General features: G+C 43.2%; 1 protein-coding gene across 3 annotated transcripts in view; it reads left to right on the plus strand.

Moving 5' to 3' along the window:
- The window catches only part of ASTN2 (astrotactin 2), a 1,009,693-nt gene that overhangs the window by 330,195 nt on the left and 667,096 nt on the right, over positions 1–12,402 (plus strand). For all 3 annotated transcript variants that reach the window (XM_033237645.1, XM_033237646.1, XM_033237647.1), the window contains one exon: positions 5,818–5,925. In XM_033237645.1, the coding sequence (XP_033093536.1) occupies positions 5,818–5,925 (108 nt within the window). The remainder of the gene's footprint in view (positions 1–5,817; positions 5,926–12,402) is intronic.

A 12,402-nucleotide genomic window follows, 5' to 3' on the forward strand; every position in this document is an offset into this window, starting at 1 on the left:
TTGCATTTCCAGCAGCAATGTATGAGGGTTCCAATGTCTCCACATCCTTACCAACATCTGCTATTTTCCATTATTTGATTATTGCCCACCTAGTGGGTATGATGTGGTATCTATGGCTTCAGTTTGCATTTTCTATTGACTAATGACAGTAAGCATGTTTTTAATGAGAACAGAGCATTTTTGAATCAGACATACGTCAGATTCAAATTTGGACTCTGCCATTTGTGTAATTTTGATTAAGCAACAGCGAGATTCTGAATATTGATTTGTCCACCAATAAAATGGGATTAACTCCTACATCTCAGACCCCTTGTTAGGTGTAGGAAGGATATTGCATGTAAGGTACCTGGCAGTGCTTATCACACTGTGGCATGTGTTTAGCTCATCTTCTTAATGGCTCCATCTCAGGCTCTTCAGTACTAGAAGAACCAAGGGCCCAAGGAGCAAGGATAGAAAGGCTGCTGGTTCCAGCAGATAGATTACCTCTTCTTTTCCCTTGCCAGTCTCTAACTATTCTCACTTTCTCTCAGCCCCTAAATGGAAGTATGCGAGCAGCCCTGTGTAATTAATGGCTGCATTTTATTGCACTGAATCACCAATTTTTTATTAAAATGCTAACAGAGGGGACCCTTTTCTAGCCATCTGAATCACCTCCAAGTCAGACTGTAATTGGCCTGTGGCCCCTTCAGATTATATGGATACTCAGAGGCTATATGCCTTGGGTGGCTGCCACCTCCCCAGGATGTCACAGCAGGCAGGATAGTCAGGGGCCACCTCCAACCAGCAGCACTTTCATTCTGTTAAACACAGACAAGCATTAAGTAATTGAGGAATATGCCCTGACTCTCACTTCTTGGTCTTTGTGCAGAATGTTTACATGCAACATACTGTTTTCCCCATAATAATCATTCAGCTGAGTTCTTGTACCCCTTTTAAAGATGAGATCAGAGAGATCAAATGCCCTGCCCAAGACCATATGGCTAATAAGTGAATCAAAGAACTAGAACTCATGTCTGATTCCAATACCTTAATTTCTTTCTACTGAAGTCCATCACTTCCCTTGGCTCATGGATAAACAAATAGAGAAACTAACTAGACTCCAAGTGCCTTGGGAGCAGGGACCATAGATACTGTTGTTTAACAGAATCCCAGCTGTGCCATTTTTTCATCCAGGTCAAAAATCCAAATTGCTTTTTAAGATTTAACATTTTACTGGCGGTCGTGGCTTATTCATCTTCATCCTGTACTCAGATCCTTGCCCTTAATTATGCTCAGTAATATTTGTTGTACAAATGTGTCTAGAACTGTGTTCTCCAATATGGTAAGCACCTGAGATGTGGCTTGTCTGTATTGTGATGTGCTATAATCATAAAATGCACACTGGGTTTTGAAGACGTATGAAAAATATATAAAATATTTTAGTAATAACTTTATGTTAATTTCACATTAACATAATATTTTAATATACTGAGTGAAATGCAACATATTCTGGAAATTCATTTGAACTTTTATTTCTACCTTTTTAATCGGGCTACTGGAACATTTAAAATGGCATATGTGGTTTGCATTATATTTCTATTGAACCCAGTTTATAGACATTGTTTTTGAGCCTCAGTTTTCACTCTGAACATATGGTACTTTAATACTTGTAAGAAGGGAGTAAAGGTCAGAAGAGTTTGGAAATGGAGGCTTGATCCGAAGGGAAAAGCCTTTATGGAAACCCTTATGGTAGTTATAGGGGTGTGGTCTCTGTGTGCCTGGACATGTGGAAAGATGGGGGAGTCGCAAAGATCTTGCTAAGCCTGATTAGAGTTCCTACAAGAAAACAGGTCCAGGTGTTGAGTCAAGTAAGAGAACTGCTAATCCTTAATGGTCAACATATCAAGCATTTGCCAGCCCTCTACATCCATATGCATGCATGTGTGTGTACACACATAGGCACAGACACACATACTTTCCCTGGTTGTATTAGGTATGAGGCAAGCTTTGCAGGTAGACAGACCAAATTTCAATTCCGTTTCTCCGACTTACTACCTCATATCACCCCTCTGAGATAGTTACTCATCTATACAACCAAAACTCATGATACAGTCCTTATAGGATGACTGTGGACATTGTAAACAAAGTATTTGTTCATATTTTATTGTAAACCAGCATTGTAAAAAAGGAATAGATTTATCCGCCACTGTCTGAATTTGAATTGTGGTTCTACTACTAGCAAGCTGTGACCCTGAACAAAATGTTTAATTTCCACGTGCCTTCATTTTCTCACCAGTTGAGATGGGAATAAATGTAGTAACCTACTTCCTAGGTTCTTGTAAGTATGAAATGAGTCAACGCATGTAAAGTCTTTAGTATAGTGCCTGGAAGAGATACTGTGCTATGCCAGTGTTAGCTTTTCTTATATTAGAATTGCCTGGTGACTTTTCGGTCACTCTCTCTATCTTGCCCCAGTAGGGAAAAAATAATGTCTGTTTCCTGTATGCTGGATTTGTTCACCATGGTAGGGATATACGAGGTCATGTGTTTAGGATAAAGCAGAGATTGGAAGGAAGGAAGGGAGTAAGAATTTTGCTGAAATGTTTCAAAGTGTGGGTGTGGCATCGAAGGGACTGTGAGAAGAGTCTGAGGTGGCCTCCTAACAGGGATAGACCCCTCGTTTTTGCTCTGTGGCTCCAGACACAGCAGAAAGTATGGCAGATGTTTTCTGAACTAAGAGAATGACCTTATCAGATGCCTTCATTTTCCCTTTGGCCAAGAATTACATATAGATGAACAAAAGTCTTCCTCCCTTTTTTTTTTTTTTGGAAATGGAATCTCGCTCTGTCACCCAGGCTGGAGTGTAGTGGTGCGATCTTGGCTCACTGCAACTTCCACCTTCCTGGTTCAAGCAATTCTCCTGCCTCAGCCTCCCAAGTAGCTGGGATTACAGGCACACCCTGCCACAACTGGCTAATTTTTTGTATTTTAGGAGAGATGGGGTTTCACACATTGCCCAAGCTGGTCTTGAACTCCTGAGCTCAGGAAATCTGCTTACCTTGACCTCCCAAAGTACTGGGATTACAGGTGTGAGCCACCGCGCCTGGCCCTTCTCCCTTCTTTTCTTTCTTCTGTCTTCTTCTTTTTTTTTTTTTACTTTTTTAACAGTAAAATATTTTAATGGCAATTTTAAAAGCCCTGTTGGCTTCTGGGGACCTCTGCTCTCTAGTAACTTCCAAATTCTTCATGAGGTCCCTGCCAATTCCATTTCAAAGCAGAGCCTTTAAATGGAGAACTGAATCTGGCAGAATCTGAAGTCTCCTCATGTCTCCAGGCCCTGCTTTTAGTTGCTGGGGATTGGGGAAAGTGTGCACTAAGGCTCTGGGACAGACCTTGCCTGATGACACATTTGGGACAAAGATCAAGTGTTGTTGTCCTTGTACTTTCCCACTCGTTAGAACATACCGTCTCAGGGAAGGATGGGTGTGGGGAGGCAGATATTAATCTTTCAATTTTACAGAGCCTGAAACCGAGATGCAGCATCATAAGTGACTAGAAATTTGAGCTTGAGCATTAGTTCTACCTGGTTTCAAAGTCCACCTTCACTCATTATTAGCAAATCGTTTTTCTTTTCTGAGCGTCACTTGCCTCATCTGTAAAGTAGGCACAATGATGCCTCCCTCCCAAGGGTAGTATGAATTCAGTAGTATGAATGAGATGTTGGGTGCAAAGCTCTGAATGCCGTACTTAGCACCTTGACACTCAAAGGATGATCTGCTCTTTCAGGGTTCACTGGTGAGTGGTTTTAAGGAAAACAATGCCTGTATTACAGAGAGACCAAATTTGGAGTTGGACAGACTAGCCTCAAGGCTTAATTCTCCTAGTCATTTGCTGTGTGACTATGCAAGTAACTTTGCCTAAGCATGTCTTTGCATCTTTGCTTTATTATCTAGTTTGTTAATTACACCACTCTTATGAGTATATCATGATGATGATTGTCTGCAATAATGTCTACAAATCTTCTAGGTACATAGTAGACTGTGCAACAATGTTGCTAGAAGAATGAATGTGTAATAACCATATTGCAGAAAAAGTGTCTGCAAGTAGAATTTCTGTATACTGAATGCCATTTCAAATACCCTACCTGAGGAAATTACATAATAAATTCTTTCGTGAATTGAATAACATTTCCTTCTAATGTATGTTTTTCTTTTCCTCAGTTGAAATTTTCGAATAGGTAATAGGTTTGCATGGTGCTTGACTGAAAAGATGCAAAGAGTTTGTAGAGAAAAATAGCCTCCCTCTGTTCCCATCTTTCAACCACTTAATTCTCCATCCAGGACAACCATTTTTACCAGATTCTTAAGTCTCCTCCCAGAAAGTCTATTACCGTAGATGTCTGAAGCCCCATCAATGAAACAATTTTAAAAACCAAAGTCCTTATTTTCCTGTGCCCATCTACTCACACCCAGTATCCTCAGAGGCTCTCTCTCCTGGTTATTTCTTCTCTAGAGTAAATAATTTACCAATCCTTTAATCCCTCTCTTTCCATATCCTGTCTTTTTTTTAGCAATTAAAAATGCAGAAAGCACAAAGATAAAAATAAAAAATACCCATATTTCTCTATTTGGAATTAATGACTATTAGTATTGTGACACAATTGCTTTTAGCCTTCTTTCTTATCCTTTCTGTAATCTGTCATTCACAGCATATGAATGCATTGCCCTTTTCCCTCCACAGTCCTCTGAGTTTGTCTCTGAAGCACCCTTTGCACTCATCTCCTCCTCCCACCCTCACTGCACAGGCCCTCCTGCAAGCCCCAGACCTCCATTCACCTGGGTGGTCACCGAGCCTCCTGACTGCTTCCCCTGCCTGGCACCCGTCCTGCAGCCTAGATACCACTGGAGTGTTCTTCCTTGTACACACCACGGCTGGTCAATTCATACTTTTGCTCTAGAACCTTCCATGACACCCAAAGTAAATCTCCCTATCCTCCGTTTGGCACCCAAGTCCTCCCCCTATGTGTCTTCTCAGTCATTTCTCCACTTAATGTTGCCTCCGACTGCCCACATGGCCCATTCCTGAGGGTGCTCAAGCTGGTACCTCTGCTGGAACTCCTTTTTCTACCAGTGCAGCCCCATCCATCCTTCAAGACCTGACTTAAATCTTCGCTCCTGCATAAAACCTTCTCAGACCCTCTGTGTTGAAATAAATTACACTCCCCCATATTCCTAGCATCTCATTGAGTGGTAAACAGAAGCCATGAATTAGTTTTAAGCCTCCTTAGGATTCCATTTGTCCTCCTGACTAGCTTATGATCCCCTGCCTGGCAAAGACTGAGTCCTATTTATTTTTGTATCTCCAGCGTCTTGCTCTGAACCTGGCATATAGTAAGCACTTAATTGAAATGTGCTTAAAATTAAGTTATCTAGAGTGTTTTCTAGAGTGTTTGCTTATCACCAAAAGCAACAATAGCTATCAGTTATTTAAGACGTACTGCGGACCAGGTATTTTATATATTACATCTCCTTTAATCTTCAAAGCAATCTCACAAGGTGAATAGTTTTATCCCTATTTTAGAAAGACAGAACCCAGGGCTCAGAAAGGTGTGATTTCCCGTCAAGGTCACACAGCCCAGAAGCTGCTGAGCCATGCTTGGAGCCAAGATCTGCTTCACTGCAGAGCATGAGCTCCTTCCATTCATCACATTGACTCCTGGGTGGCTTGGGATTTACAGAGAAGTCTGGGGTTGGGGTTGCTGATCTCTGGGATTGTTGAGGAATCTCACAAACTTCTGGAGGCCTGGAAGGCTGACTGATAGATTATGCTTCCTCACAGGGGGAATCAGCTTTGGGAGAGCCAAGGGGACGTCGGGCTCTGAGGCAGATGATGAAACGCAGCTGACGTTCTACACGGAGCAGTATCGCAGTCGCCGCCGCAGCAAAGGTAATAGTGTCCTTGGAAGGTTCCGGAACCAGAGTTTGTAGAAAGAAATCCTGGAAATCAAATTTTGTGTTCCCTAGCAAATCCTAAATCTTCCCTAACCTGGTCCCAATCTGGTTAAAACTGAGCTTAGTATCTGCTGCCCTGGCTATACTGGTGACCTTCAGTATATCATTTTCTTGACTTATTCTTTATTTGCTTTCTATCCTACCTTATTCCTCAAAAAATATTGTGGGTTTTTTTTTTTAGTTTATGCAGATTTTTAAAAATTCAAAACAGGAAATGAAATAACTAATCCTATTAATATGAAAATAAGAATAAGGAAAATTATTCAAACCCAGGTTGGGTTGACGCAGAATAATTCCTGCCATACTGTTTTGTAGTTCTTAGAAGAGGCTGGCAATTTAAGTAAGAAATTCCTGCCAGCCAAAGTGTAAAGGGAAACATACTCAGAAATAAAATGTACAGGGTTAATGGGAAAGAATCAAGCATTTGTTCAGGAAATTTTACTTACCAGACCAGAGATAAAGTCCTCTACTTGGTATGTATAAAGAAGATACCATGTGACTTTCTAGACGGTTTCTTCAACAGATAAAATTCAGTATTGGTGCATAATTATTTCTCACAGTGTCACTCAATGTAGGGGAATGGCCAAATGCTGAAGCAGGACTCCACAAAGGTCTGAAACCTGTGGCAAGATCCATCATTCTCTGATTATTCAACGTGCGCTGAAGGGAAAACAGCATATTTCAGGCAATTGCCTGTGAATGTAATTCCTTATCTTGGATTGTCCATAAGGACAGGAAAGCAGCTAGTCTGAGACTGCATTCTTGGAATAGACCCTTCTGGGGTGCAAACACTGATTCCATGCCAGTGATAAAGGGCAGATCCATGCATGGGCTCTAACTCCCCACTGAAAAGAAGGTCCTGTGACAAAAAACAGGTCCAGGTCATGTGGCAGGGTACCTGGCCCTCCTCTCCTACTGCCACAAAGAAGTGGGCTGAGAAGTAGCTGGGGCAGGGAGAAGGAGGAGGAGGAAGCTTTCTCACAAACCATTCTGCATGCATTCTATCCATGCACAGTGGACATTGCAAGAGTGCAGATCCCCATAGCTTCTGTGTGCTCCTTTTGCTCTTAGGCAAGTTATTTACCTTCCGTGTGCCTCAGCTTTTCATCTACAAGCTGGACCTTGTAACTGCCTCATGGGGCTGTGGATGAATTTTGGTTAAGCTATGTAAAAAAATTATCATGGTGCCTAGTGTATGCTAAGAGCGAAATAAGTCAGACATTATTAATGTCAGTTCAGTTCTCATTGTTGTTTTTCCTATCTCCTCACCTCTGGCATCTTTCACTGAAAAGCCCCATGTGGGAGGAGTGTTGCCATTGACACGTTACGTGGGAAGGGTTTGCAACTTCGGTAGCCACTGGAAAAATGGAATCTTTCTCTCACTCCTTCCCATTCCTCAGCTTTCTCCACTTGAACTTAGCCAGAAAACCAAGAAGCAATCCTCAGCTTCCTGGAATCTGCATTGGAGATTTAGAAGTTGACGATTGATGATTCTTGACTGGTCTTCTCCCTCACACAATCCAGCAGCCAGAATTAGGGCTGGGGAAGTCAATGGGTCCCCTCAGCAGGCCTGGGCTATTTATAGATAATTGGAAAAACATCTATCACTGAGCATGCCCCCCATAAATTGGTGTTCAACTTAGAAAAGCTAAAGCAAGCTACAGGCCCCAAGATGAAAGATTTAACCCAGCGCCTCCTTTCTTTCTCTGTCCTTCCATCCCTTCATTCTTTCCTTCCTCTCTCCCTCCCTTCTTCCCTCCCTCCTTTTCTCCTCTCCTCTCCTCTTCTCTCCCCTTCCCTCCCCTTCCCTCCTTTCTCCCTTGCCTCCCTTCCTCCCTCCCGCCTTCCCTCCCTTTCTTTCTCCCTTTCACACATACCACAAATATTTGTTCTGCACCAACTACATGCCTGCTTCTCTTCTAGGCACTGGGGACACAAACCAAGCAACAATTTAAAATTCCTACTCTTGTGGGGTTTGTATTACATCAAAATACAAATCTATTAGATGGTGATAAATGCTAAGAGAAAAGGAGACAACAAGGAGGGGAATTGAGAGAATACGGAAGGAATTGAATGCTTAGATTCAGTGAGCATAAATTACCCTACCCTTTTTGCAGGATCACAGGGAGAGCATTCTTAATACTGTGTTTGATGTTGTTAGGTTTTTGCTGTTGCTGCCGCAGCTGCCACAATTTTTTGTTGTTGAATACAGAGAGTGAATTTGGTTCTGCAACATCTTTGTTCTAGGCAAATGAACTTAGAACCCAATGTCCCAGTCTGCAAGTACCAGAATTCTTTATGAAAGGGCTGTGATCCATTTTTTCTCTTTCATATACTTTGGGCAGGAGTAAGGGTGCCTTCAGCACTCACTGACTTAATGGGAAAAATGCACAGGACAGAGGTGAGCCAAGGGAGGTCCAGGAGCCCTTGGTGATATAAGAGCAACAGAGCGTTTCACGTGTCCATGTGAAGAGATCACCAAACAGGCTTTATGTGAGCAACATGGCTGTTTATTTCACCTGGGTGCAGGCGGGCTGAGTCTGAAAAAGGAGTCAGCAAAGGGTGGTAGATTATCGTTAGTTCTTATAGGTTTTGGGATAGGCAGTGGAGTTAAGAACAATGTTTTGGGGGCAGGGAGTGGATCTCACAAAGTACATTCTCAAGGGTGGGGAGAATTACAAAGAACCTTCTTAAGGGTGAGGGAGATTACAAAGTACATTGATCAGTTAGGGTGGGGCAGAAACAAATCACAATGGTGGAATGTCATCAGTGAAGGCTATTTTCGCTTCTGTGGATCTTCAGTGGCTTCAGGCCATCTGGATGTATACGTGCAGGTCACTGAGGATACCATGGCTTAGCTTGGGCTCAGAGGCCTGACACAGAGCATAGTACTAAAAGCATGGATTCTGGTGGTGGGTTATGTGGGTTCAAATCCCAGCCCCCCCACTTACTGGCAATGCCATATTAATTATGGAGCTTAACATCTCTGTGCATCAATTCCCTAAGTTGTAAAATGAGGATATTAAGATTAAAGCATAGAGAGTTGTTCTAAAGATTAAAATTACTTGATATCTGTGAAGCATTCAGGTGGAGGTAGGGAGGGAGAGAAGTTGTGGCAGAGTGAAGTTGCTGAGAAGGATTTACTGTGGGGACAGGAAGGGAGTCTCAGATCTGCTACCAACTCACTGTGTGACCTTAGTAAAGTCTCTTTTGTTATCCAGATCTGTTTTTTAATCTGAAACATGGGAGAGTGGACGGGTGGGAGCCAATTCAATTTGATCTCTGAGATCTCTTCTTACTTGTATGTGAATGGGACATGGTGCGTACTTCTGAGAATCTCCTGTTATTGGGATGTACCTGGCTTCCAGCTCCAGCTTCCTTTGCACCCTGTTTGCCTCCCCCATGTCCAGTGCCACTCCCCTTTACTGTTTCTCTCCTTTAGGGTCTAACTGTGACACTAGAATGGTTCTGTTGTCCCCTTTGGCTATTCTGATGGGTTCTTTCTTCCCTACACCCCCAGGCCTGCCTGGACCTGTAACATCACAGTCCTCTCCTGTTCCTCTGCCAGCACCATTTCAGCTCCTCTTTAGCAAAGGCAATGACTCAGCAGTTCCCTGCGGTCTGCCCAGGGGTGTGTGAGCCCGCCCTGCTGTGACACAGAAGGGATGATGAAGTGCAAGGAGGTGAGGGAGGAAAGAGATAAAAGTACCAGGAAAGGCAGTTCCTTGTGCTAGTTGAGAATGGTCATCTAATAGCCTTTGGGACTCCATATGAATTCACTATAACCATTTCAGGTCTATCTGCAAAGTAGGAGCTGAGCTGTGTTTCCCAAATCTCAGGGCATGTGGGCTTTGATAAAGACATTCAACTTTACCATTTTGAAGTACTCAGAAGGAAGTTGAGTCTTTGGGGCCGTCTGTGTGTGACAGAAACAGTGATTTTCAGTCCTGGCTTTGCCACAACGTTTTTGTGTGACCTTGGCCAAGTCGCTGCTGATCTCTGAGTCTCACTTTTTCAATCTCTAAGTAGAGATTTAAGAGGAATGCTCAAAAGCAACTCGATCAGCATGGTGAGATTATTCTTAGGGAACCTGCACTGCAGTTCACACTGTTTCAGATGTTAGAAGATTTTGGAAGACCAAGTTATTGAACTGAGTGTTTCAGATTATCCCAGCTTTGGGAGAAGAAAGACACGATAAACAGCAGGTAAATATGGGAGGGTTTCCTGAAAGAGTTGAAGCTGGGAAGTTGCCTGAATCTCAGACGTGGCTCTGCCTCTTTTCTTCCATGGGACATGAATCAGTATTCTCAAATTCCCATCTTTAAAATGCAGTCACTGCATCTCCCTCACAGGGTCGTTGTGAAGATTAAAATAATGAGTATCTTCTTTATAACTTCAACTTCTGCCAACAAGCTCTCCCCTTCTCCACTGCTGCCATCCTAGTCCCTGCCACCTGCATCCTTTGCTTTAAAACTGCTAAGAGTCCTCTCTACGGTCTCCCTTGCTGTGTTCCAGCCCGTTCTCAATCATGTAGCCAGAGTGATCGTCTTTACAAGTGTAAATATGGATCATGTTGTTTCCCCTCTTAGAAGCTTTCAATGCTTTCCTTTTGCTTTCAGGATGAAATGGAAACTCCCTACCCCACCTGCAATTCTGAGTGGTCTTGCCCTGCCTCTCTCCCCAGGGCTCTGTCTGCTCCATCCCTCCCCACCCCACCTCTCCCCAGGACCTCTTCCCCAGCACTCCTGCATCTGTCCTGCCACAGCCTTCACAACATTTGTCTCCTAGAATGCTCTTCCCCGCCATTTGACCCATTCACCTGCCCCTCCTCACGTGAAACCTCCACTTAAATGGCATATTTTCTGCAAAGCTGTCCGTACCTGAGTTAATTTCCGTGTCTCATTCCATACCAGATGCTGTGATGTACCCGCTTTGTAGACTTGGTTGCCACTATAATTTTACATTTACTGATATGCTCCCTGAGTACTATTTGTGTCCTCCACTGAACTGGAAACTTCATGAGGATAGACACATTGTCATTTGTGTCCAGTTTTATCCTCAACACCAAGCACAGGGGGATGGGCTCCTAGTAGGCACTGGGTGAATATTTTTAATTAAAGAATGAATGACGAGTGAATGGATGAAAGAAATACCTGCACAGTGTCTGGCTTATAGGTGTTCAGGATGGAGGCTGCTTTTCTATCTGCCCCCTCTTGTTTTATCTCGCTTTATGCCTGCTTGCTTGAAAAGGGCCTGCTCTCCTCTTTCCTTCTTTTTCCTGCTCCTGGTAAGCAGAGCTGAGGCCTTATCTCTCCCTATTTTTCCACTTCAAGGACACCAGGAAAGTCATGCCCAGCAGTGACAAGAGGGCCTAAGCATTGGTGGTGAAAAGCGCACTCTGCCTGAGTTCTTTGAGTGGGACTTTTGTGTGTGCCATCTGGGAACGATGTAACCAGGCCAGAAGGCTGCATGGCAGAAAAGGTTACACTGGGGGCTAGCAGTGGGGAGCGGGGCTTGGAGCAGAAGGAGAGAGGAAATGTCTAACAAGTGTTTGTACATAGATCTCTCTCTTAGCATATCCAATGAGAGAAATGAGGACTGGCATTAGATTCAGCCAGACCTGGCTTTGAGTCCTGACCTCACCTTGTCATCACTTCCATGTGTCCCCGGGTGGATTTTAACCCGTGGGTGCTTCCCTTTGCATAAAATGGAGCTGTTGACATCTGCCTCACAGAGTCAGCACAGAGTCGATGGTGCCGGGTCTTACCCAAAGATGCTCAAGAAATATCTGTTCTTTCTTCTCATATTTTCTTTCCCTTCAGAACATTCTGAGCTCCAAACTAAATCAGCTCAAATCCCATTTTCAGCAATAGGATCCATTATGAAAGAGATTTGAGGTATAGTCTGGAAGTACTTTATCTTTCCTAAGCTTTAGTGTCTTCGTAAGGAGAATGGGACTATTTTGGAGGGGTGTCTGGTACATCCGGGTAGAACCTCATCCCAAAGCACAGAACTGTAGCCATCAATATGGAGAGTGGAAGGAAGGAGAAAAGAGGCGAAGAGATTGAGAAACAGAGAAAGAGAGACCAAGATATGTATGTCTGGTGGGATTTCCTAAATAATGGGTCAGCAACGTTTTTTGTAAGTGGCCAATTAGTAAACATTTCAGCTTCACAGGCCTTCCAGTCCCTGTTGGACCTACTGAACTTTGTTGTTGGTCTGTGAAACCTGCCATAGGCAACACATAGATGAATGGACATAAATATTTTCTAATAAACGTTATTTTTAAAAACAAGTGCCAGTTCAAATTTCACCCATGAACCTTAGCTGACTCCTGCCTTAAACCATTGATATGTTACCTTCACCTGTATGTCTGGTCCAGGAAGCATGCATACAATTTCACCGTGCTCTG

This window comes from Trachypithecus francoisi, unplaced genomic scaffold (assembly GCF_009764315.1).
Source record: "Trachypithecus francoisi isolate TF-2019V2 unplaced genomic scaffold, Tfra_2.0 Lachesis_group16, whole genome shotgun sequence".
NCBI lineage: Eukaryota > Metazoa > Chordata > Mammalia > Primates > Cercopithecidae > Trachypithecus > Trachypithecus francoisi.